General features: G+C 37.5%; 2 protein-coding genes across 7 annotated transcripts in view; one reads left to right on the top strand and one right to left on the bottom strand.

Annotated features, from left to right (window-relative positions):
* Positions 1-16,347, top strand: part of LOC115239707 (glycogen-binding subunit 76A) — a 34,721-nt gene extending 18,374 nt beyond the window's left edge. For 4 of the 6 annotated variants that reach the window (XM_029814382.1, XM_029814380.1, XM_029814383.1 and 1 more), the window contains one exon: positions 10,005-16,347. In XM_029814382.1, coding sequence (XP_029670242.1) covers positions 10,005-12,506 — 2,502 coding nt within the window. In that variant the 3' untranslated portion in view covers positions 12,507-16,347. Of the gene's footprint in view, positions 1-1,451; positions 2,167-8,907; positions 9,599-10,004 lie in introns of those variants that run through there. The other 2 variants (XM_029814378.1, XM_029814379.1) reach the window with 2 other exon arrangements.
* LOC115239730 (heparan sulfate 2-O-sulfotransferase pipe-like) lies at positions 13,857-26,687 on the bottom strand. The gene is made up of 8 exons (XM_029814417.1): positions 26,643-26,687; positions 26,479-26,557; positions 23,496-23,569; positions 22,218-22,424; positions 21,578-21,657; positions 21,201-21,482; positions 20,789-20,943; positions 13,857-20,524 (listed from the first exon to the last, which is right to left on the bottom strand). The coding sequence occupies exons 1-8, from the start codon at positions 26,685-26,687 to the stop codon at positions 20,349-20,351; spliced, it is 1,098 nt and encodes a 365-aa protein (XP_029670277.1). The 3' UTR covers positions 13,857-20,348.
* Between the last annotated feature and the right edge of the window lie 264 nt (positions 26,688-26,951).

Raw genomic sequence — 26,951 nt, 5'->3', positions numbered from 1 at the left:
AAATAATGGACACTGTTCAAGAATTGAAAAAGTTGACTTAACATTACAACAAAAAATATTTTAATTTCTTTTTTTTGGGAAAACAATTTAAAAAAGCAAAAGATTAATAATATTTGGCTTTTCTTTTTATTGAATTCTTTTTCTTATGAGCAAAATTTATTACAATTATTATTTTTAGAAAAATATGTGTGATTTGTGACAATAATTTTAAGAATTTCAATATACAACGATATTATGATAAATTTTATTATTATTTTATAAAATAATAAGTTACTCTAAAGTTAGAGGGATAAAAAATTTATCCAATAGGTTGATTTGTCCGTTTTTAAAATCCGCGAGCCGTTTTATCGTATTTTAAAACGTGTCGGGAAGTTCAAGGTCCGTCTTGTGATGTACCGAACGTGAGTGGCGTCGACTTATCAGTTTTTATAGCTGCTATAAATATGCCAGCGCTAATCGTTCCCTCCATCACAAATTACACGAGTGTCTATCTACGCATGAAAGACGTATAGTATCAGATGTATCATAGAGAAGAATTGGATTAACAACGATTAATTACGCATCTATTTATATGTTACGATACAAATACAATACAAAACATATATTACATACAATGTATTAGTATGTAAAAAAGATGTTCACACGCGTCTGCACTGAACTCGATAATCGTCTGTAAGAAACAGGCTTGATAACGGCAGAACGATACAGGAAGATCATGTTAAATTCTTTTGCTTGTTGTTGTCTGTATCTTTTTCGCATTTTCGAAGTCAAAGGAATTTATAATCTATGTCACGACGATCGCGATAAGAGGAGACAAAAAAATTGTTGCATCAAAATTTTATTTGAATTATCGATGAATTTTATCAAAATTATGCAGACTGATTCTGGTTTTTGAAGAATTTAATATCGCACTTTGTTATATTTTTAAAGTATATTTTTCCCTGACGCGCATTCGCTAGAGTGTATGATCTTTTCACATGTTTATCGTTTGCTTATGACCGTGTGCACTTTCACAAGATATCCCGATAAAAGGAACAATATTTTTCACATCTTTAAATACCACGACCGTAGAACCCCAGGATCCGTCCTATATATATTTTATCTTTTTCTCTCTTATATGTACATTCTGAATATTATCCTAAAAAAAAAACCATTGCAAAAATCTATTATCATAATGTGATAAAATCTCGTAAATTGTAATAATAATTGTACAAAGCTTGAGCGGAAGATTTTCTTCCGGCATTATCAAGCGCTTATCATTATTTCAAAAATGCTGACATGATCTAAGCGTTCGAATCACACTAAGAAGAGATCACAATAAGTTTTAGCGAAAACGGCAATTGTTCAAGTAGAGTTTCATCAGCTTCTACGTCTATTACTATTTCTTTTTGTCAGCTTATATAAATGTGTATATGTGTATTTTTTATTATAATTGTTTTATTAATTTTATGAATAAATTATATATTTTATTTATATTACAAAAAGTTGTTTCTCAAAAATTTTTTTTGGGTACAGAAATTAACTTATACCACTTTGCCATTTTTGTATCTAGTGTAACTGTCCGTCGACATGTGACAGAATATCCGTTAAATACGCATTCTGATTATAGCATGTACTTATAGAAAGTGTCCCAAAACTATTGAATGTTCTTTTAACAGCAAATTTTCTGGCTACAGTCGATTTTTCAGTCGACTCAGAGAAAGTATTAGAAACGTTTGTTATTAAAAAAGCATCTGGTAATTTTGAGATACTATGTATATGTCAATGTATGCAAATTTATTTATCCTTACTTTCTCTCTCTCTCTCTCTCTCTCTTTGTTTTTATGCGCAGTATTGTATGTAGGCGCGAAAGTGCATCCGCAGAGTCGTTATCCCAGAATAAGTTTTATTTTTCTTTCCCCTTTTTTCTCTTTCTCTTCGTCAACGACGGAGATTATACACGAGGGTTATCGCGTCGCGATTTACAAGACGCGTACCCTGATCGGTTATACGTATATCCGCCACCAGATGATATCTGTGTTTCGCATAATTAATGCGCTAATTACAATCTACTTCTCAGTCTGTAGCAGTTCGATAAGAAGAGACGTGGAGAAAGTTCCGTCTGCGTCGTTAACGCAGTGTGACTCTTTCATCTTGTCCTATTCACAGTCGAGCAAAATTGATCAGGTATGCGGAAGAAAACTATGGAGAAGAGTTTATCTTAATCATATTTAACATCTGATCCTTGTGCAAATAATTTTAACGAGTTTTTTTCGAAACGCGCATTTCGAGACGAGTAACTGATCGCGAAGGGGCATCAATTAGAAATCAACTGACATTATTATACAGGATGAGTCTTTTTAATCTTAACAGGCAAATATCTCAAAACCTGTAAGTTTTAGAAGGAAACTTTTTAGACAAAAGTTGTTTGGTTCTGAGGGGGAAAAGAGATAGGAATATTAGTTAGACCTTGGGTGGCATTGTTAAGGTCATATCAAGGTCACATCGAATTTTTTAAATTGAAGTCTCTATTTTTTATTGCATATTCTTATAGCCCTTGTCGAGACCTTTTCAAAACTCTATAATAAAGTATGTTTTTATTAAGTACTTTTTTAGTTATTTTATATCTTAATCTGACATATTTTGATATAAAAAATAAAATATTTCGTAAAATATTTAGTTTTCGATAATCTTACCGTAATATTTTTATGTACAGAATAATGAGACAAATCAATTAGCGTAAAAAGAAAATAATTGTTAAAAAAATACATTTTAAATAATTACATACTTTTTCTCAAAAACGATTATTTTTTTTATACCATTTGTCTCATTATTCTATACATAAAAGTATTATGCTAAGATTATCGAAAACTAAATATTTTACACCTTGATATGACCTTAACAATGCCACTCAAGGTCTAACTAATATTCCTATCTCTTTTTCTCCTCAGAACCAAACAACTTTTGTCTAAAAAGTTTCCTTCTAAAACTCACAGGTTTTGAGATATTTGACTGTTAAGATTAAAAAGACTCACCCTGTATATATTTTATTATTGATGAGTCCAGGATTAGAAGAAGAAAAATTTAATGGTTCGTAACAGACATTTGACATTTTGCAGCAAGCTTGGCGATTTAAATAAGCCGGATCTGATAAAAAAGTCTCGTATAATCATTTACAATATTATTATCTGTTCGATGGTCGCTTGTCATTTAATTCAATTTGTTGCAATACATATTATGACGAAATCGAGTGCATAGTAAATATTCCAAGAGAGAATTTGGTTGAGATAAATATTTTAACGTTTTATTTTAAATATTTTTTAAATTAATTCTTAAATGCTGTGTGTTTAAAAAACTTTCATAATTTAACTTTTAGATAAAATTATTTTAAACTCATCAATTTTTGAAATTAAATCACGTTTCGTTGTTATCCACGTCTTTCCTTAGAGTTTTATTTAATATCCCAAAGTTTTAAATACTTTTCAATTTTTGTTAAGAATAGATAATTAGAGTTAATAATTGCTACTGTAATAACATAATCTAATCGTAGTTTGAACAACTGACTCTTGTGTGTGGATTTCTTTTATTAAATAATGCAATCTTTATATACAGGATACTTATATCCCGTCTTGTAGTACACACGCGAGAGGTTCATTGTACCTAATGCAGTTGGTTTGCATACGAGAGGGCCGTTTGCAAACGAGCTGCGCGCGATAAATGTTGGTCGATATATCACGTTACACGCACTTACTATTATCGACTTGATAACATCGAACAGCGAATGATAATGCACGATTGTTGAATTGATACTTATAGTATGAGATAATGACCTTTCTTATCGTCGCTCGACACACTCGTTTAGAGCAGAATAATAGCCGAGGAAATTAACGCGATCTACCGTTTCGAAAAAATTGTATAATGGGTGGATTTTAAAAACAACCATGTCAGCAGTTTTATCAACACTTTCTTGATAAACCGGGCATTTATCGCGCTATCAATTAATTAGCTAATTATTTGACCCGGGACACAAACAGATCTTGATAAATCTCTATCACATTCTTCGTGATTTGCGCAAAATGATTCGCTTTATCTCTACACATCCGTCTATCGCATATATATGCTTGTGTGACTGCCGAAAGATCCGTGTAATGAACCAAGTTGTGTGTGCAAACGGATTTAAATAAATTCTTCTTCGATATTTCTCGAATCGTCGCGAAATTAGAGAAATGAGCTCGCAGGAAAAAAAAGCTCGCGCGGAGAATCATTTAAATAACAATGAGATATTGATTTCTACACAGGTCATGTCCCCCTATCGGAGGCGCTTACGCGCTTCAACGCTGATTTACAAGTTTTTATAATAAAAATTAATTTCCTCCTGCATTTAACGACGTCGCGTGTAATATCGCGCAGATGCAATCGCGTGCTGACCCGCGAGAGTACGAGGATGAGAGATTTTATTCGCGGAATGAATAAATCTTCCTCCTCTAATAAATTGCGACACAGATAGTGTTAGATTAACGACGTATGTTCTGCGGTTCCCGGCAAGTCTCGCTGAAACGATAGAGAATAGAGCCGGGCGAGGTGACGAGGTCGAGTTTGAGAGAAGCAAAGTACCGTGAAGTCCTCGAAAAAAATCTGGATTTTTGTCTCGATGGCAGAATGCGGGTCCTTCTCAAGTTACCTGTTCGCTCGTTTAATGAAAAGGTCATTTTTTAATGTCACGCGTTAGTAGAATCGGATAATCGCCTCAGGTGTCACAGATACGCGTAAGATAAGAATACATATACGATGCGTGTCACGTGCGATTACGTTTAATCTTTTCCACACGTAATTTCACCACGCTTTTTGGCCCCTCTTCTGGTAACCGACTACGCAAGGAGAGCATTTCGGGACGCAAGAGGTATATTGATGAGCGATATCTGCGTATGATGCCAAAGGATATCTAGTTGTGTGTATTAAAACGCTGAATATCGTTCTCTTTTTATCCTGTCATTTTATAGCTGCCATTAAAGAGCCGGTTCGCACGGCTGACAAACGTAAATCATCATGCTTATCAAATCTCAAGATGTTCATTCGCCGAGTTAGTTGTTTTACTGCTGTTAATTAATATTTTATTAGAATGCTGATATACCTATATATATATATATATATTTGACCTTGCTTTTTTAGATATAATTATATGTCATTATATTTAAAATCAGCGGCTAAAATAATAAATTTTTCATTTTACAATATATCATTATATCTTCAATAAAATATTTCAAGATACTTTATTTGAGATTTAAGAGGTATTTAAATATACTTGAGGAATTATTTTTAATTAAAAAGTTTTTTCATTTGAATCTGAACCGATTAGCAAGCCAATATATTAATTGTTACGACAATCAATTAAGAAGTTAACTTTTATTACTTACATATTGTATTTACGTATATGTATGTTAAATAACAGAGAGAATATTTCATTATCCGCAAAGATCGATTTTTTAAAATTTTATTCGAACTGAACTTATTATAATCGCGATGTCATCGAGATTACAAATAATTTTCTGGGTGAAACTTCCGCATTAATCTTCATTGGAACGCATATAAAATCATACTGTTGAGAAACCCGCGTGTGGCTTTCGCAGATTTCCATTCTGGCTAAATATAAACTGTGACTTTATTTACTCTTGGCAAGAAGTCGATTCTCGTCGGCCTCGAGTCCGAGTCACGGCGCTCGCGTGCAAGTTTATCGATGAATTATTAATTAGCGTTTTACTCGCCGATCTTCATTTATTCTCTAGTAAATTTTTGCGAGCGACCGCGATAGTGAATCCATATTACGAAATTAACGGAACTCTCGAGAGGACTCGGAATTCTCCGCAGTAATCTGGAGAGCGTGCACATTTTATAATATTTTTGTTGTTAAACAAGCCGCAGAGAAGCTCGAAAGTTAAATGAACCAAATTTGAGACGCGGTTTTAATAACATGAAAAATTCGCGAGATGCTTTTTATTGTTTTATGCGATTTTGACTTCAATCAATTAGAGTAAAATTCGGGCGACGAATAACTAATGTTCGTATCGTCGAGAAGATAAGAATATGCAAATATTGCAATCTTGAATCTGTTTATCAGGCTCTGGCGCTAAGTTCGTCAATTCATCATCGATTAACTTGGAAGTTGTTGTCTCCATGAATTCGAGCACGTGATTGTCAGTCGATCTCTTGCGTTTCGGACGTGTTCAATTTATTATGTAATTTTCTCGATTTTGCATATTTTTTTATGAAAATGTTTTGTACAGCATAATATTCAATAGTATCCAACAGTATCCAGCAGCAAAACGGAGCAATTGGTCCGGAGACCTAACCTTGTACATTGAAGGATTTTAATTCTGTCGATCGGGGGCTATTATGATCGTAAGTAATGCGATTCATCATCTCGCCGTCATGCCGTAATTTGTTACTAATCAATTAGGAAGCGGGATCTCGATGATGATTGGGCAATTTTCTCGCGGGGTGCGATAAATCTGTCGCGATAAATTGCGGCGTTGCCCTAACTATGGGTCAAGTAGTCACGATTCAAACTGTGTCGGTGAACGATCGCACAAAAATAAAACCTCTCTCTTTTCTTTTTTTTTTTCTCTTTCTCTCTCTCTCTCTCTCTCTCTCCATCTTTCTCTGTTACAATGGGACAAAAATAGACTTACTGGAAACGTACAGACGTGATATTTCGACGCGTGTCCGATGCCAAGAAGACCTCAATTCGTAAGTCGTGCCAGTTTGAATAGCAAGAGCGTTATAATCGTAGTCGAATGCGATTACCGTGACGTAAGATTGTTCAAAATTATTCAAATTTATGTAGGAGACAAATCTTTGAGTTTAGTTTTTCAAAGGCAAAACGTTGTAAGAAGAAAAAATTTATTCTATACTTTTCGTCTAATTTTCATACGATATTATTTTACGCTACATCTCGCGACCATTCCCTCCATAATCATGATTTAATATCGCTACGGGTATGAAACATCACGTACGATATGTACCGTGATCTATCAAATTAACGATCGTCGACCGAATCTCACGCGGAAGATTCTAACGTAACGGAACCACCTCGTGAAACACCATCTCATTTCCAAGCCGATAAAGTGTACGCCGGTATCGCTCGCGGGTGAAAAACAGGGATTATTGCTGCTAAATAAAATACAAAGAAAGAGAGAGAGAGAGAGAGAGTTTCCCGACGCAGTAAGGCGTGGCGTATCCGCGGCCACTCGCTTGACACTCGCCGTTATCGCGTCCAAGACGGGAAGCGTTCGTCAATGCAACACGGATCTCCGAAGTCATCCACGGTGAATTCTTCGCCGTGGGTCTCCGCTCCAGACTGCACACCTCGTCGCCGAAGGCGCGCGATCTTATCTGACTCGTAAACTTTCTTTATCTCAATCATAAATGCGTACACGCGCAATCTCGGAGCAACTTGGAGCGATTAAAGTATTGTTCACGGTCAGATATCGGGTTATTACGTTGTAACTTGTGGCTCGATTGTAATGCAATTGCATCTAGATTGTTCATAAATAAGCAAACATTTGCGTGTCGGACGAGGAATGTGTAGCATAAAAGATATCCGATGGTTTTTTAAATAAAAAACGGTGAAGACATATGTGTTTATGATGGATTGTTTCCTTCCGCGAGATTATTTTAAACCCGAAAGATTTAGCCTCGCGCAAAGGGCCCGTTTCTGAAGCGGAATGACATTTAAGTTCCGTTTATGCAGACATCGTGCCGTCATTGCGAGGTCAACACTCTTTACTAAAGCCTATGTTAGGCCTCGTCTTACGTAATTATTATTTATCGCGAACCGCCCAGACTTCCGATAGACATAACACGCGTAAACATACGCATGTCTGTTAGCATTCGTGGCAAAGCGAGTGACTAGAAAAACGAAGAAATTTATCTGTCACTTCAAAGTTAACCCCTTTATGCGCGCTGCTTTTTCCCCGATGCACGCCATACGGTCGTAAACCGGTTCCACGTTAACTCGTAGTGTTCGCATTAAACAACATTACTGGCACTATTTCTGGATTCTCGTATTAAAATAATCGACATATATGCATCGCGTATAAGGTAGCTTAATTAATTATTAATTATTTTGTTATTTGTAATAATAAATCTATCTATACGTCTCACAATTCTGCGATTTTAATTGTTTCTCTGATGTATTTGAGGAGTCAAATTTTCTCTTCACAGTTTCCGAATTTAAGCTTTTTGCTAACAATAAGCTACACTTTAGATAGACAAATAGAACGGATATATCGAATTTATTTAGGAAAAAATTATTTTGTAAATAAATTCGATATTGAAACCTAACCCGATATTGAAAGATCAAGAGATGTGTCAGTATTAAACGCTAATGGCTTTACGATTGAAAAAAAGTTTCAAGAACGTCGATCGCATTCTCTCATCTAAGCGCCTGTTATATAAATCACAGCGCGAGTTATTTTTCTCGATGCGGTTTTTAAAATCATCTCGCGCTCGGCGCCGCCTGTACATGTGTGGGAGACTGTTGCGGGATAAAAATAAATATCGATAAATCATACGCTCCGAAATATCCGTCCACGGCAGGAATTTCGTGCAGGATGCGTGAGCGAAATGTCACCTTAGCGCGGTCCGCTAATGCATGAGGAGGAGGCGGGAAATTGATTCGCGGCCAATTGCGCGTGTATTTATATCGTTCCAATTTTCTCACGCCGCGCGCGCACGCCACTTTCCTACGTATGTACGCTCGCGAATTCATCGAGAGTAGTACATATCGTTTTGCGCGTCTCGATTGATTATCACTTCTTCGTTATGTAACTCCGGTCGCGTGATATTCTCTCTTTGAATTCTCATTGAGTGCGACACGTACGTCGATAATTTTTTTTTTTTTTTTTCCCAGTGAAAGAACGCCCATCGGGTGTTTCTCTTAGGTTGGTATATACTTTGGCGAACAACGACGGATTTCGACGACGATAAATTGTCATCACGTTCTGAGAATCGCTGTCGATGGCTAATTATAACTTCGAAAAATATAATCGTCGGTCGTGTGTAAAATAGCAATGAATAGAAATGCGAAACGCAAGGACGTTTTCCTTCTCTTTTTGCCTCGTTTTAAATCGTCGTAATATACGTCGACATTTGGTTGTCTAAAAATTCAATTGTCGATCGTCGCGACCTGCGCCACTCGATTCTATTCTTGTATCGAAAAGAATGCGAGGTGGTTACATAAATTTCGAATTATCGTCGATCCTAGTAATTTTTGGACACAGTGATATTTGAATAATCGTATATGCGTTCTGCGTTTTTCCAGAAGAATTAAAGACCGGCGCGATTGGTACTGGACATTTTGCGCGTTAGAAAATGATGCACGGAGATCGTAATGACCGATCATTTGCACTTCCTGCGGCGCTCTTTCGATACCGCGCAATATTGTGCCCGTAAGCCAATGCTATGACTATTAATGATGAGCGTATTAGTGACTCCGTCACTAACTCTATTCAGTGCTTCGATTTTTTTTTTGTATTTCCATTTACAAAGCGTTAACGAGCTGTTGACTGCCGTTAACGAGCTGACTTCAATTATCTATCGAGCTCCACTCGCAATCGATAAAGTAAGGATCATTAACTTTAAAATATCTCTCTCTCTTTCTCTCATATATTCTAAGAAATAACCGCTGGCAACACAATATACCGGAAGAGAAATACATTTAGCGCAATTATAATTGATCGATAATCTTGATAGTCACCTTGTTGTACAAGGAAAAAAAGAGAAATTTAATTATCGTTTTTTTATATTATACTATCTTAGACGATATGTACAAGATATTGTTTATGGTAAAAATACATTTGAAAGAATTATTTATCTTGCTTCGTGCTGACAATATCTCAATGACGTCGACAAATATGAAGAAATCAAAACATCAAATTTTCGCTTCGTCCCATAGAGTCAGTCTCTGGTGATCAAGTATGTTTTTCTTTCCGCGACGAATTTAAATCCGTCGCTTTCCTTTTTTCTAGAACGGCAGTTCGGAGAGCGTGCCGGCGGGTCGAGGCAGCGACCCGACCTCGCCCTCACCCTCGCCTTCGGAGGGCAGGCACGCGGAGGCCGCGGAAACAACAGCCGGCTCCAACGTCCTCAAGATGGGCAGCACGGATTCGGCAGGCAACGCTCGCGGGCCCTCCTGCGGTATCGTCAGCTCCCTTCTGCCCACCAGCTGTCGGGGTAGCGCGGAGGCTTTCGCCCGGTGTCTTCATCGACGGCTAACGTCCTTGAGCGGCGAAAACGGCTCGCCCGAGCGAACCGGGGATGCCGCCGTACCGCGCGAGACCTCGTGGTTACATCCGTCGTCGTCGAGCAACCGCCACTCCACCGCCAACAGTCTCGCCGCCATTAATCAGCATCCGATTCTTCAGCATCAGCCGCGTCACAGTTCGGAGTCGGATCTCTTCTACGAGTTGGAGGACGGGCCGGGTTCGCCTGCCGAGGAAGCAACCGCTGCCGAGTTGGCGCATCTGCTGGTGAACCCGGAGATTCTGAAGGCGAACCATCACGACGCCTGCCACTGTTCGCCGAGTGGGACTAGGATGACGCCCGGCCTCGTGGGTGTTCATTCCGGAGATTCCGAATCCGGATGCATCTTTGCGTCACCGATCGCCGGCACGCCGCCCGATAGCGATTCTCCAGAAATGTTCTTCGACCCAGAATCTTCGGATGCTGAGAAATTAAAGAGCGAAGCCTTCTTCGACCCGATCAGCACTTCGGATAGCGAGGTCAACAATTCGAATCTCACCAATGTTAATTTTGTTCGCGCGAGGGCCAAAATTGCATTGAACGGACGCGCTAGACGGACAAACACGAATATGGAACGCAACGAAGATACAACGTCCGAGTCGAGCTGTTCGTCGAGAAGAAAACCCGCATCTGAGCAGGAAGAACAGGTCGTCTGCAGTTCGGAGGATTCGCTCAACGGCAGGAGCTCTCAAGAAACGACGTCGCCCAGCCATGAGTCTCTGTGGAGCACATTCGACGATAGCACTATGTCATTGCAGGACGAGAGTCCGCCCAGGATCATCCAGAATTCCGTTGTTCCTTACATCTGCCTGCCCAAGTCGCATTCAGACTCTGAGCTACCTAGCAACGGTATTAACACGGCAATATTCAACAAACTCAAAACAGACAGGTGGAACGAAGAGGTAGAGGAAGAGGAAGAAGACAAGGACAACGAAAAGGACAAGGACGACGAACATGATGTTGACGAAGTTAACTTCGTCAATGGTGTATCGAAGAAAATGATGGACAATGACAAAAATGACAGTGAACTCGACGATTTTCTTAATGATGTTGAAGACTCAGTTGATAAGGCGAAGAACCGGACAGATTGTACAGAATCCGCAGATGTCACGATAGTACCATCAATAAATACAGCGCTGCTAAAAGTGGAGGATACGGTCGCCAATGACAGTGATACCGATCAATCTGCTTATAGCAGCGCCTTTGATATTCCGGAAGTGCTTACATTGGAATGCTCAAGCAGCGATGGGATGACAACTTCGAAGAGCGAGCTAAAGTTGCAGATCGAAAACGATGACGCGCTACGTGATGGCGAAGAGGAGAGGCTGAGTTTATTGCTGAAAAAGCTCGGCGATAATTCCAATGTGAAAGAAGACTCGTCATCACTGGAGCAAGAGACACAGAGCGAGATAGTGGAAGAGGAGGAGGACAGGCCGCAGAGAGTACGTAGGTGTTCCTCGCTGAAGACAGGAAAAACGCCCCCAGGCACGCCGCACAGGAAGAAGATTGTCCGTTTCGCAGACAAGCTCGGTCTCGATCTGGCCGATGTGAGGACGTTCCTGGACGAGATACCGAAGATACCGAATTCTGCGTACAGCGACTTGATCTACGATGACATTTTCCGACCGCAACAAGACAACGGCAGTGCGGACAACGGCAGTGCGGACAACGTCGCGCCAACCACTAGCAATCATCCCTGGTGCAACCGTTTTCAGGACGATGGCAGGCGCAGATCCATGTCGGCGATACCCAGGAAGCACGACCGGATGCTGGTGCCGTTGTTCCAGCAACCGGGCGGCGTGGCGAACTTTCTTGATATAGTGCGCGAGCGGCGGGTTTGTCTCGAAAACGTACTAGTGCAGGACCCGGTGACCTTGGCGATTCAAGGCTCGGTGCGCGTTATCAATCTCGACTTCCACAAGTCCGTGCACATACGTTACACCCTCAACTCTTGGCGAAACTTCAGCGACCTGCAGGCGACGTACGTGTCCAACTCGTGTGACGGATTCAGCGACAAGTTCACCTTCATCCTCTATTGTCATACGCTACTGGTCGGTCAGAGGCTCGAATTCGCGGTACGTTTCCAGTGCAAGGGAGCACAGTACTGGGACAACAACGGCGGTGCCAATTACTGCTTTCAATGCTTGCCGGCCACGTCATCGACCGGATACATACCGATCACCGCTGACGAGAATCGACGCACCAGCTGGTCACCGACGTTCTACTGATGAATGACCGAATCGACTTGACATGACGACGGCACGGAAACACAAACAGACTGAATCAGTTGTTAATGAAGAGGCTAACGGCGCGAACTCGCGGTACTTCTTACACGTTCCTAGACAAGTGCTTCGCGACGAAGTGTGAAAAACGAAACTCTCGGGATTTATCATTGTTTTCTGATGCTTACGCAGGGCTTTCGGAGAGCTTGCGTGACGATTGTGTTATTAATTTCACATTTGGATGCGAAGAATTCCTTCAAGTGTACACTTTGGATACTAATAAGAAATATTCGCAATATTCTCGAGGATTAATTTTGTAAAACTTATTTTAGAAAATAAGTTTTTTGTAGATTTAGAAATGAAACAAGAATCGTGCATTTTTTGTTTCTATCGATATTAAAGTGCGAAACAACTTTTTAAATTTTACATCAAATTTTTGTAATAACACACTAAAATGTCTTTTGATATTTTATATAGTTTACTCTCCGAAATCTCTTTCCACGAAAGCGTTTCCCGAGGAATTACGAAATATACTCCGCCCATTTCCCAAACTGTACCTGTCAAGCCAACGGAGATTAAAATCTTGAAAGCTAGATATCTTCTCGCGCGAAGCGAAAAAAATGAGAGTACTCGTTCCAAGCTATGAAATGGCCTAAACAGAGCTGGCACAAGAAACGCTAAGGGGCAAGTAGACGGTTTAAACGTTCCTATGGAAAGAGTACCTTTACAGAGTTTATGTCAGAGTTAAAGCTGATGAATCATTTAATCGATCGTATGAAGGAAATGTCGCTCACGATCGCGATTTTGTTAGCCGGTACAACGACGACAGACGATAATGAAATGAACTTTGTTATAATAATATTAGTCCTTGTTAGCGATATTTTGCGAGTTTAGATTTTATTGTAGAGAATGTTCCGTAAGGTGTCACACGTACAAATACATTTATACTTTTCTTTCGGGATATTGCGCTCGACATCGAGATGGGACTTTAAATAATGTAAGATTCAAATGTAACTGGTGCCTCCAAAGATATATCACTCAATTATATATATTTTTCAATTCAATATAATAAAGATTTTAACGTTTTTATAAATCGTCTATTTTTTTTGTCGAAAATATGAAGTCGAATTATCTTTAGAGAAAATTTCTCTCGCAAGATTATTATTGGTTTCAAAATCACTCAATATCGGAAAATAAAAAATTTTGAAGTGAAAGAATAATGGAGAAAAATAAATATAAGGGCTGGATATATACTATCTGAACATTGTTTTTTGTCCATTGAAAATCTCTTTCAGACTAATATTTCATTTCGTGTTGCAGGAGATCTAGTGTATATCAAAGAGTTCCATTCGTGTGAAAAAAAAAAAAACGCGTGAATGTTATTTTGTATATATATTATATGCATACGTGTACAGGTAGCGTCAGTATTGGTGGCAGGCGTGTCATTCATTGACTAATTTTACTTTACTCAGCATAACATTAATGCATCACATTACATTATTAGAATTCGTTGCGTTTTACGATATAATCTTTGTACATATCGTTATACGATGCTTCCCTTACGCAATCTATGTACAATATATTGTACATTGAAAATGCGTCGATTGTGCGGATGGAAAGATTTTTTGTGAGAATTTATTTAAAGTACGAATCCTCTGAGATAGAGATCTTTTTTAATTTTATATTCAAGGATTATGTATATTGTCGTTTTTGCGTGCACAATTGACTTCTACTTTTTATACAGTCCTACATCATATTTTTGCAACCAGGAATATCCATAAATATTTTAGCATCTATCGAATTATCATTATATGCTTCTCAGATGTACTTTTTCTTTACATTTTAATAAATAAGTCGCATCTTTCAGCCATATCTAAAGAGTACGATGATATGGGTTTTTTGTTATCGATTTATTGTATTCTATTGTTAATATATTATTCGATCTATATAAAATTAGGATTTGATACTCTAGAAACAATAAAATTATTTTGTTATTATATAATTTTATATTATAAAATATTTTTGTAATATATCAGATTATACAACTGCTTTGTTGTTGCTTTTTATAAATTTTTATCTTATCTTTTCTTCAATTCTCGATCATGTTTTCCTGCATACTTAATCTTGGGATTAATGACGCTGCCATAAATCATTTTTTTCTCGTGACATTAATTTATACTATAAAAGTTAAATATCGAATGCCACGTAGACCATCATTATTGAGGCGCGCATAATGATGTACACATGTGAAACAAATCGAATAGGTCAATCGAATAGGTTCATCGCTAGACAATATTGTAGAATTTTTCAGCGTCGGATGTGTGTGTAAATTAGCTTCTTGACGGAATATTCTGTAAAAAATAAGCGTTGATAGAGTAAAGTAAGATATATTTGATAATAAAACAAATTTAACAATCTTTTAGTCATCGGCCGTTGAATTCCGTGCAGCAATAGAATTTCATAAGATTGTTACAAGGTTGCCATATATGACACTTATTATTTACTGCACAGCTAGAAATTATTAGGAAAATTTTTCTTTACCGCAGATCTAATGGATAGTATTTTACGCAGTTTTATTCACGTTTTTTAAATAATATTGTTTTTTGTATCTTTTGATGTTATCTATATGTATTATTGATTGTTTTCCACAAAAAAAAAACATTTCTAATTTTAACTGTTTACACACAATAAAAATAAAAGAAATAAATTATCAACGAATTTGTCACGATAATTTTACGTAAAGTAAAAAGTTTAATTAATACAAAAATAAAAGTAAAATTTTATATATATATATATATTTCCTTACAACTGTAAGAAAAAGTTGAAATTTGAAATATTATATCTCAAATTTTACCGTATCACATACTCTATATGTATAATGTGCGTTATAAATATAATAACAATGTAAAGATGTTATATATCATATGTATGTTGAAAGGAGTACTGTTATATATGATCAGTGTACGTCGTCACGGAAGTAAACTATCGAAAAGCGCTAATTATATTTGCGATGTGCATATACGACGCACATGTAACTTCCAGTAAATGCGAGAATGTTAGCGAGAGAAATCACACCGAGAATATTTTCCTAAAGATTGTTATCAAGAATTTATGTCGTTGATCAAGATGCAATGATTACTAGTATAACCGGTAGTAATAATTAAGTAATTATAGAATTAATTAATAATATAGCGACGATTGAAATTGTATCTTTTGACCACCGAGTTAATCTTGTCGTATAGTCCGTTTCCGCTAGGTATATCGAAAAGAATGGAGAATGTTGCAATAAGTGCGTGTACTAATCTCATCGATCATTTTATGTACGGGGCTTTTATATATATTCCTCTACTTTTTAATCTTAACGGGCTATAAAAATCGATGATGCGTGAATGAGAGTAGTTGTCATCGTTTGTTTTTTTTGTTTATGTTTTGATTCGAACTTTATCTATGTCTCGAAATCTCTCTCTCTCTTTCTCTCTCGAGTAAGCAATCTTCTTTTGCGATTTGGAGGTAAAAGGATGAATATCTTTGATATATTTGTATAGTTTCTTCCTTCTCTTTCCAAATTGCAGACCAATATTGTTCTCGCTGCGAGATATTGCTGTCATATTTTACGTCGTTTATTATGTCGGAATATTCCTAATCGTTATAAATCATTAGATCATTATAAATTATATGACTATAAACTCATCAATCGTGTTTCCTTGTAAGTACTTCCATAATGATATGTTCAATATACATACAAAGTAATCGCATTAATTAATGTAGTTCTGTTAGAAATACATCACAATAGTAGTTCTGTAACGAATCATTAATGATAACGTCGTGACAATGAAGAAAAAAAAAATACTTTCAACTTTGGTTATCTGGATATTTGAAACACCATATTTTATCAGATCATATTTTATGGTGTGGACATTTCGATAAAGATTTTTGTTTAATTTGCGCGATAAATACGCGGAAGAAAATCGTGCGTGCATGAAAAGCACACAGTCACCTTTACAATAATGATATGTCTGATTAAAGCAATTTATAAGTACAATACATTTTATCGCGAGCCTAAAAGTGGGAATAAGAAAGGACGCTTGAAAGATTCGCTGGAATTTTTGTGAAACGAACTATTTTTTTGGTCTCCCCGTTTATACTTGTACCTTACCTTAAGATTTCGTAACTTTAACGGCGTTTCTGTCTCGGACACAGAAGAGAGATCAAGGGATCTCTAAACATTCTCATCTACGACGAAAATCACTTTTGTGGATACCGTTTGTAGGTTTTCAAGATAAAAGTCCTATCACATGTCGCGAATATTAGAAGACAAGGAAATAACGGTGAAACATCGATAGTTACAGTTACAATTGTATAATATTGTAAAATAAAGACTGTTAGAGCTCCCCCCCCCCCCCCAAATAGATCTCGAGAGTATATAATTGAATACATACAATAATAAATATATTATTTTTTAATTAATTTTAATTGGTCTCTGTAAAATAGACTTGATTCTACACATTTGTCATAGAATATGTGCCTAGAAAAATTATGATCTTTTCGGGATATCTATTACAATTTACATTTTATAAATTTATGATCTGTACACAATTTGCGCGAACTACATGTTTACGGAACATCGCATTTTACATTATCAATAGCGATTTCATCTTGCAACGAGATATAGTATATGTCGGTACCGTCCATGCGTCTATCTCTCTCTCTCTCTCTCTCATCCATACCGGTGAAATATTTATGAATCAATAAGAATTAATATCAATTAATTTGTAGAAAGTTTTACGTCAGATAAATAATATATTCGTGTTGTTGATAAGAAGGTATGGATCGATGGAAAATGTGCCTAAACGTTTGCCTAATCATTAGATCATTATAAATCATATGACTATAAATTCGATCGTGTTTCTCTGTAAATATTTCTGTGTCCGAGACAGCGTCGATTAGCGTATATTTTTCTATGTAAATACATAGATATACATGGATAAGTCGAAATCTGCGTCAAATCTTTTGCAATGTTGAAAACTGTTACCGAATTCTATTTCTATTACAAAGTCAATCTAATGCAACAGTCCGAAACAATGCATATCAATGATCAATTCGACTTTATATGTTTGCGAGAATAAAATACTGGACCTGCGAACGTATATTTACGAAAGTTTTTCGTAAAATTTACTTGATGATAATTGAATATAAAAAGATGTAATTATTTTAATGTCAAAGGGCGCTGATAAATTCGCAGATAAAAATACCAAGTCTGAATATACATATATACATGGTGTTCAATTGCAAAAACGCAAGACCAAGTTTGCTTTCAATTATCATGCAATACTTCATATTGTTACGCAATACCGAATTAATTCTTTTATCTTTATGAAACATCGAATAGTTAGATCTAGATAAAAGTTGAGCTCGAAAACTGACTTTAAACCAACATGTTCATATTATTAGCGTGACATATGTTTATTTATAAATATGGTACTGTGTGTTGTATATATCGTAAGAGAACTTTGAACGATTGAAAAATTAATGAAATGTCTTGCGAAATTTTATTAGAATAACTCTCGACGTTACGTTCGCATTATTCGTTACAATCATCTGTATCGTTAGACGAAATTATTAAGTTAAGCGTTTTTTCTTTTCTAATCGAATCAATTTATACGCGTATCGCTATAAGGCGGGAATGCGTGCGTAAATAACGTTGATTGAAAATAGAAGTTAGATATATGCGCGAAAAAAGGCTGAATATAGGGAAGGAGTACAACATGTATACATATATGTATACAAACATATACATATATGATATTTCTGTAACACACATACACACATACACTCATACTTTTGTTCTATATATTATTAAAATAATAAATGAAACGATTCATAATTTCTTTTTGTTTTGTGATCAGAAAAATGTGTCTTATATATATATTCTTATCTTCATCTTATATTTTTATCCCCATATTAAAATTAAATTGAAGAGTGTAAAACAGTGAGATATTTTTGAACTCTTGTTTTTTAAATATAAAACTGTCTCCAAAATGGACTTTACAAATTATGGATTCATTTTCATGTTGCATTATTAAATTTCACTTACGAGTCGTCTAATTTGAAATGGAAAAATTTATATCCAGTGTGCCAGAATACTAAATGGTGATCAATGTTTCTTGGCTCTTACCAGTTAGAAAATGTAAACATCTAAAACGCGCGCACAAATGTCACGGTTTGGGCGATGCGTGTTCACGAGCCTCGTTTTACAGATTCTCGAAATAAAAGTAACGCTATATATATAATCCCGCACTTGTGGTGTGAACTATTTCATCGGATGGAGGAGTGCGATTTGGCACGTACGCATTCGAATGATACATATAAACTCTTTTGACACGGAAAAAATATCAAGTTAACGTTTACCAAAGTATTGATCAATGAGATCGTAGATTTTAAAGTTGATGTTTAATCTATGAACAGGTGTGACTCGATATCGGCTTCAACGATAAAAGATATAGTTGACAACAAATCCTTGGACGACAAAGACAACGCGAGAGGAGTGTTCGAAAGGTGATCCGTCTTTTTTCTTTTAAATGGCAGCGTTTTATTCCAAATAATCGATGAAAGTACAAACGTGTGTTATACATTTTCTCTTCACAAAGCGCAAATACTCTATAACTGCTTAACCTGCATAATTCCTCTCTGTTATCGTAAGTAACTCCGCGATTAAAGGTATCGTGGTTTTATCAGTCTTTGCGTCGTTCCTTCATCACCGACCCAAGAGAAATCATCGCGAAAACGCTACATTTCGATCGCTGTGAAATATATATGCCTAGAATGATAAATGCGTATAAATTGCGCGTGATTCCTATTAAAAAAAAATAGCAACATGACGTCCGATCGCAGAGACTATACGGCACTCGTTGAGAGCGTTTCTATTTCTGGATTGCACGTTGCACACACATTCACGTCACACAGTAATCTTTATATAAAACGAGAGTCCTCCCTCCTTCTCCCGTGGAACTTTGCAAACATTCAACGCTAAATGAACACCACTCTTTTTCATCTTCTTTCAATAATTTCATTTCGATTACATGACTACGTTCTATCTTCGCTTAACATAAGTCTATCAAGATTCTCTTAAATTGCGTCAGATTGTATTATTATATTCGATAAAATAAATCGTCTTCTTTTTTGTCTTTTCATTTTGGAATAGTAGTCTAGAAAATTCGTAGTGGGCTAGATTTCTATCCTCAAGATCCTGTGAAATGGTACTGGATCATTACAGTGATTATAAAGAGATTTAATTCTCTTTTTTCTCTTTCTTCGTAATTTGATAATGTCATGAGATTTTGCTCCTTCTGTAAGCTCATCAAAATTCAAAAGACAAATTGATACAGTGATTGCCAAGCAAATCGAACAAATGTATATTTCCTTCTTTGTCTTTATGAAATAGTCACTGTAATTAAATCTTCGATAACGTCATAAGCTCTTCATTTCGGCTCGGAATAGCCATTATTGGAATTGCGATTTCGATAATATCGCAATAAATTAATAAAGAACACAGTGTTTTTCGCGAAATATTAATCCGAAAATTATTATAGTGTCTCTTTCTCTCTACAAATAAAATATTGTTTCTTTATCATTCGATATCCAATCAAGTTCTCGTAGATTAATAATTCTTCGAAACTAACTATATATCATATTTGTTTTGTAAACTTTAGCAAATCATTCTAATTAATGCACTTATATTGAGAGATATATCCTTTTTCATAACACTTTTTGCGCGTCAACCTTTTAATAAGTACACTCGCGTATACCAGCGGACGGAAGATATCCTTTTTAAAGATTATTGCTCGCCAATCACAGAACGTCGGGCGGCAACTTGAGAGCTCTGTATTGTCTGTAAAGTCGTTGCTTGCAAAACTGGTAGAATTCGACCTCGCGAGTAAAGTTGTTGCGTACCAGGTTCTTCACTTCCTCGCTAACTGGCGGTTTGAAGAAGTTCCGGTTGATCCTTGTAAACGAATTTACTTGATCTGCGTAAAAAAAATTGAAAAAATTATGTACGATTGAAATAACATAATGATAATTTAATTCTGGCAATTTGCAACCGTAACATATATAAAAATATTAAAAAATGTCAAGATATTATTAGTATTAATAATTACTATTACATACAAAATTCTATTAAAATGTTTTAAACTTTTTAGCAGCGTATCCTATTGTAATCGTAAAATAATATTGTACAAACGTAACTGTATCGATTGCCGTTTAATTAAAATAATTGATCAATTATTTACCATAATAAACATTGGTAGCTCCCTGGAAAAACCGTGGTATGTAGTTTTCCAGCACCGCGAGAGTCGTGTTCATGTCCTCTAAGACACCAACCACCGCATAGTGCTTCTCTACCGCCAGCTTGGCTCGTTCCAGAGCACCCACAGTATTAAAAGGACTTAAAAAGACAAGTATATTAAAATATCAAGTGTTTATATATATCATTCTAATAACTATAAAAATTGAGTAATATTTTTAGATTATCAAAGTATAATTATATTATTATTTATTATTTAGTATGCGTACTACATATTGTATTTATTTAATATCTTTGAAAATTATTTTGCATTATTGTGATGTGTGTGATTATTCGATTATTTGCACAGAGATAAATTTTTATATTTATTATATATATTTTACGAACAATATTCTTACGTGCATTTCTCGCTGTGTCCGCAGAAGAAGAGCGTTTGCCTGCGATGATCGCCGATACCTTCGTGGACCTCGCCCTCTAGATATCTGCACTCTCGATCTCCCTTAAGAACGCACGACTCGAAGTCCTTCTTGAGCCAATTGGGATCGGGTAGCGGCAGATCTGGGAAGATCTGCTTCCTCTCCACGTAATACCACGGCGCTCTTACATAATAATACCAGGATATGACTCTCTCCACAGGATCGCGGACCACGTTGATGTAAATCGGCTCCGGCAGATGGAATCTGACGACGAGGAGAGACACAAGGAAAGTAGTGAGTAGAAAATGGTGAGTGGTAGCAATCATTCAAATTGCCTAGGCTAATCTCGTGGCACTCACTCTGTGAAGTTAGTAAAGCAGACGTGCTTTACGTAGACAGAGGGCTCTGAATAGCTGCTGACCATCCTGGCGAGATGAAGCTGAAAATGTATACAAGACAAGTTAATTCACGTACAAATTACGTACAAATTATATTGCAAAAAGTAATAAATCTTTCATTGTTATTTTCCTTATTACAAGCTAACAGTTCTCGTAAATAAAGAGAAATCTTTTTGCACAAAGATCTAGGCAAACGTCAACTTGAACTTTCACTCTAAATCGTACATGCGGATTCTATTTTCTATCGTAATGACAAGATACACATCTGTCCGCAGATCGCTACGTCTCTCTTATCTTTATCACTCTTTGACAGGTTTCTTGGCAAGTTTCTATATGAAAAATAAACGACACGTTCAATTCTCCTCCCTCCTCGTAATTTTATCATGAACGAAAGACCCGCGGCGAGCACGAGGAAGTACGAAGAAGAGACGGAACCGTTAGCGCGTGAATCACTTGATCGGTCCGGGTATCGTCGTACTTTTTTATCACCATGTAGGGCTCGACGGGATTATAAATTAAGATAGGTAATTACTACGCGAACGTCGCTGCGCGATTGATGATAATTGATTGAGGCCCCTTCTGGCCGGGGGTCGTTCGTTACCTGTTCGATCGGCGCAAGACGTATGGTCTCGACTCGCTGCACGCGGTCCCTATTGAATGAAAAAGCATTCCTTATCGACAGCCTCCTCAGCAGCTCCATGAAGGTCTGCGAGCCGACTTTCGGCACGCGATTGAAGAATAAGACCTGCCGGTCGGCCCTTCTCGTATTGTTGAGGGCCTCAATGTCGAGCGTCTCCTGCTCCTCGTACTAGAAGAATCGTTAATATTTTAGCGCATCAATTCTTATATTATCTAATTTAAAAAATAAATCATTTTAGTTTTCTCTATATTCGCGATTGAATTAATATTTAAATATTATTTCGTATTATTATTAATATTTTAATATAATTAATATATTAATATTAATATTTGAGTATAATTATCATAAAATTAATATCTCAATATTTAAATATAATTATTCATAAATAAAATTATATAGATGATGCGGTATATCGAAATGTCAAAGTGATCTTTCAAAAACGCATGATGTAAAGGAACATCCAAGGAACAGAAATCGAAATGCGGGGAACGTTGCGGAGATATAATTTACCGACGACTTTAACCATTCATTTTCGGCGCCGACCCGTCATTATCGGGGCTTCGCGTTCCCCGCGAAAGGAAGAATATATTGTTTCGCGCGGGACGTTTCCGATTCCCTCTCGTTAGATAACGATTCGTGTTATTAGCAAGTCATTCCGCGGCATAAGGCGAACGAAGGTAAAGGTGCTTTAGCGCAAGTGTAGGCAAAGCAGATACAGGAGGCAGCTGCCCGCGTCGCGAATTGCTGATACCCAGCAGCGCGGTAATAAGCGATCCATTCTCTATCTCTCTCACTCACTCTGGTCTCGCGTATATCTTCCGCGTATATTTTCGCCACTAGCAGTTGTGCATCGATCGATGTGTTTTCTTTTTTTTTTCTCTGGCGCGAAACGCACGCTGCATGCTAATTTATCAGATCGAAGCGTCGTAAAAATTAGCGCCTACACACGCGCGTACATATGTATGAGCGAAACGTATCTCGTTTCCGCTTTACGAAGACGGGAATTAAGAGAAAAAAATTGCCCGGTTTTCATAAATTAGATAATAATAACGAAAGTCATTAAAGGGAATAATAAAAGGCTTCTTAATTATAACGTAATAATTGTGAAACAAAAACGTCATCATCATTTACTGATAATTTCATCTAAGGTTCTCCCCTCTAAGTTCTGAATTATTAAGAACGTACAAAGTTATTAAGTAATTTTTTGCTTGTATATGAAGTAATGATTGCGCTAATTACCTTCCCCGTAACAGTACGCTGCACATTTGAGTAATGGATGATTCCGCTTGGATTGGAATCCGTTTGAACGCCTTCTGAAAACACAGATATAGCATCATTAATAATGATTCATATATCCCGGTAATTAAATTAATTAAAACGGCGTCATAATAACAGCGTAAAGAATATAACAATGTATATCGATGACAAATTCATAAGAAATTAAATTTATCAGAAATTTATTTGAAAGGTAACGACGGACTTTAGTTTGTTGTCTATAACGCGGTCGCGAATTTTTTCTCTTCTGTCTCGCGGAGAAAACCGCGGACGGATTTGTGTTGTGTCATTGAAGAAAAATCGTCTCCGCGCGCGGAAGTGAACGAACTTCGTTTAACGTTTGATGGACAGCCACGTCACGCGAGTCAGCGAATGTCCTGAGATTCCCTGCCTCCGCCGTCACGACCACGTGGGAAATTGCGTGCGTAATGACGGGAGATCTCTAACTGAGACACGTACAGCTTCGCTTTAGAGAACGCTCGTATAACACAAGATTAAAAAGTTCCTTAAAATCCCTTTCCGGTATTTGTGTTTTAATTTATTAAAAAACCATACTCTAATTTATTAAAGTTTTATATGTACGTTGACTCGATGTTTCAATGCTGCTATTTAATTTTACATCTGTTTTCAATTATAATAATTTTCATTCATACACGAAGTAAATTATTATTGGAAATATAATAAATTGTTATTGTAAAAATTACAATATAATTTTTTGTAATCGTGAAACATGCTAACATATAAGAGAAATCACACAATATTTTTATTTGATAAGATATCTATCATATTTTACAAAGGAGTGAGTATTGTAATTATTCAAATTTTTGCACAAATAAATGCACAATCGTTAACAAACAATAGAATAAGTACATAATTTACAATTTTTGTAGCAGTAAAAATATCTCTTAATACCGTTATATTCTAGCTTTACAACAATGTTATAAAAGTCAATGTATTTTTCACGTAATTTGTACCGTTAAATTTTCTCATCCGTATACTATTAAACCTGACACATGTCTATGTCATTTAACATTCAGCGAAATACATGTGGCATTTCTTGATTCTCCAACAGTTTCTCGACCCTATCTCTGTTTCTACGATTTCACGGATTTATAGTAACATCGAGATATCGCGTATTCCGCGAATGTGTCGGCGGCTTGTTGTCTGACGTGACACGCGTGCAGATCTCTATCATGTATTTCCCGACACGCGACGGAATTCGTTGCGACGTACAAAGGTACGCCGGAAATACCGTAACAAAGTCCGCGTGATCCGTTACATGCGTGTACGAAACAACGACGGAGTTATCTCATAGAGCCAGCACCGCGGGATTGTCGGCTCGGAACACGTTGCCTGCGAACATTGATGGATAAGTTCGACGGTCCTATTCACTTTGGTACGCGTAATTAACATTGTAATTACATGCGGTCTCTATAAGTACACATTCTTTATATATGCGTGCGATAATTAACGCATGATAACAGAAAATTGACGATTTAATTATCGGATTATGATTTCTCATGGGCTGCGTGATTGATTATCGGCGCGATTCTTCGAAATTCATCAAGTCTCTTAGATCTTCACGAGTGAGTTCTCCGCGAGAATAAATCCTTTCCTCCGACTTTTCTTGTCAGCGCGGACGACATTGCATGCGAGTAAAACGAGACCCCACCATAAATTAACGCGTTCGCGGTGATTAAGAGGTCACCGCGGAACTCGGCCAAGATCAACGATCCGCGGAAGGGACCGGAATCGAGGTCCCCATAGGCAACCGTCGGTCATCTCTAGAAAGTTTACCGCGCTCCCCGTCGAGATGCTCCGAGAGAGGAGCATCTCCTCTCACGCGCGAGAGAGAGAAAAAAAAATGCGCGCTCGCTGCGGGCGATGAGCGTCTCTCCCTCTCTCTCTCTCTTTCTCGCTCTCCGTGTTTCTGCTCTGGCGCAGCCAGCTGGAAATGAGATCTTGTTTCGTGCGAAGCCGCCAGGCAGATCGTCCGGTATATACTTTGTCTCCGATCGACGCGACTAATCCGATTCTTCCGCCCGATCGCGGTTTAATCCGCGCGATTTAACGCTCGACGCGCGCGTCCGCATTTAAACGAACACGCGTAATGCAACGTGTTATTTTATCGTTCACGTGAGAGTATTAATTTGTCGAAAGTATCATGTTTCGAAAGTTTTCGTATCATTCTTTAACGACGTTATCTGAAATTGATCGTGCTCACGCGAGAAAGTTTTGTTTCGGAGCGTCCAAGAGCGTTATATCTATTTATATCCCGACAAGGTCACGGACGGTCAACAATTAACATTCCATCTGAAATCTGGAAATCAAATTCAACGAGAGAAATCGTTCGTGAGGAAAATGTAGCATAGCGGGCATTCTCAGAGTCGAGATTGTACGGGGAGATAAAAGCGTGCGCGCGCTCGCGAGAACAGCATCCCTCGCGATCGCCAGGAAAGATGCGAGGTCGCTTCGTGATCGGACTTGACAATGCCCTGGCCAGAAGAGGACGGGGGGGCTTCTTCAGTGACCTCACGCAACGCTAGTGGACCGATTATCGATGGTGTATATCGCCTCGGTTCTCTCTCTCTCTTTTCTTTTTCGATGCCTTTTTCCCTCTTTCGAGTCAAATAGCTCTTTTATCGCAACACTTTGCGAACGAAGCTTGTTGCGCGAAGTAGACATTCGATTGACGCGAGCACCGCAGCTGCAACTCGCGCACAATGCGATGAGTTATGCACAAGATTGGTTCGCGATAGCTCCATGTAATAACGGTTTCCGTCGGCATTGTGTTCCCTCCACTCCTCTCTAGCTTTTGCTTGTAAAATCGAGTTCCGTATAATAGAAAGCCAAGTCCGTGGGTGCATACAACGTAGGTGTTATAATTAATTCCCGATCGGCTCGTTATAACTGTGGGTTATCGAGCCGATAATGGCAAAATTCTTACGTCGAACATTTTCTCTCGTGCATCTTGTATATTCCTCAAAGTTGGTATTTAATATAGTATCCCTAATTAAGCGCACTTTCTTTGTATTATAGGTTCTTCTTATTATTATACTTTATATTCGTTCAGAGCGATATCTATCAGGGCAAGATTTTCTTTCCTCGCACAAATTGAAAATCGTTCGATGGCGAATATAATTGATTATCGGCCATTATCGTGCTTATGCAGCGATGCACCAGCGACCGCGCGACGCCAGAGGACATCCATCGGCCACAATCGACGAGTCTCGTGACCGATACAGATGCAAGTTTAATGACGGACGGACGAGAGGCACCGCGCGCGTCCGGAACTGCACGCTCGCCGGGGGCATCGTCGCTCAGCGTAGGCGTAGGGGCTTTATTCACGTCATTCACAGGCTTAAGACGTAGCCACGGTTACATTGATGGCTGCAAAAAAACCATCCCCCCCCCCTGCGC

The sequence above is a fragment of the Formica exsecta genome, unplaced genomic scaffold (assembly GCF_003651465.1).
Source record: "Formica exsecta isolate Colony F162 unplaced genomic scaffold, ASM365146v1 scaffold393, whole genome shotgun sequence".
NCBI lineage: Eukaryota > Metazoa > Arthropoda > Insecta > Hymenoptera > Formicidae > Formica > Formica exsecta.
This window is presented reverse-complemented; position numbering and strand designations above follow the sequence as displayed.

What these genes read in the sequence shown, in the direction of transcription:
- LOC115239730 (XM_029814417.1), bottom strand. Translation starts at nt 26,687, where the DNA reads ATGGCCGATAATCAATTATATTCGCCATCGAACGATTTTCAATTT. An exon ending in GGACACAGCGAGAAATGCAC is followed by an intron (nt 20,944 to 21,200) that starts GTAAGAATATTG and finishes TGTCTTTTTAAG; the next exon opens with TCCTTTTAATACTGTGGGTG. An exon ending in AGCTACCAATGTTTATTATG is followed by an intron (nt 20,525 to 20,788) that starts GTAAATAATTGA and finishes TTTTTTACGCAG; the next exon opens with ATCAAGTAAATTCGTTTACA.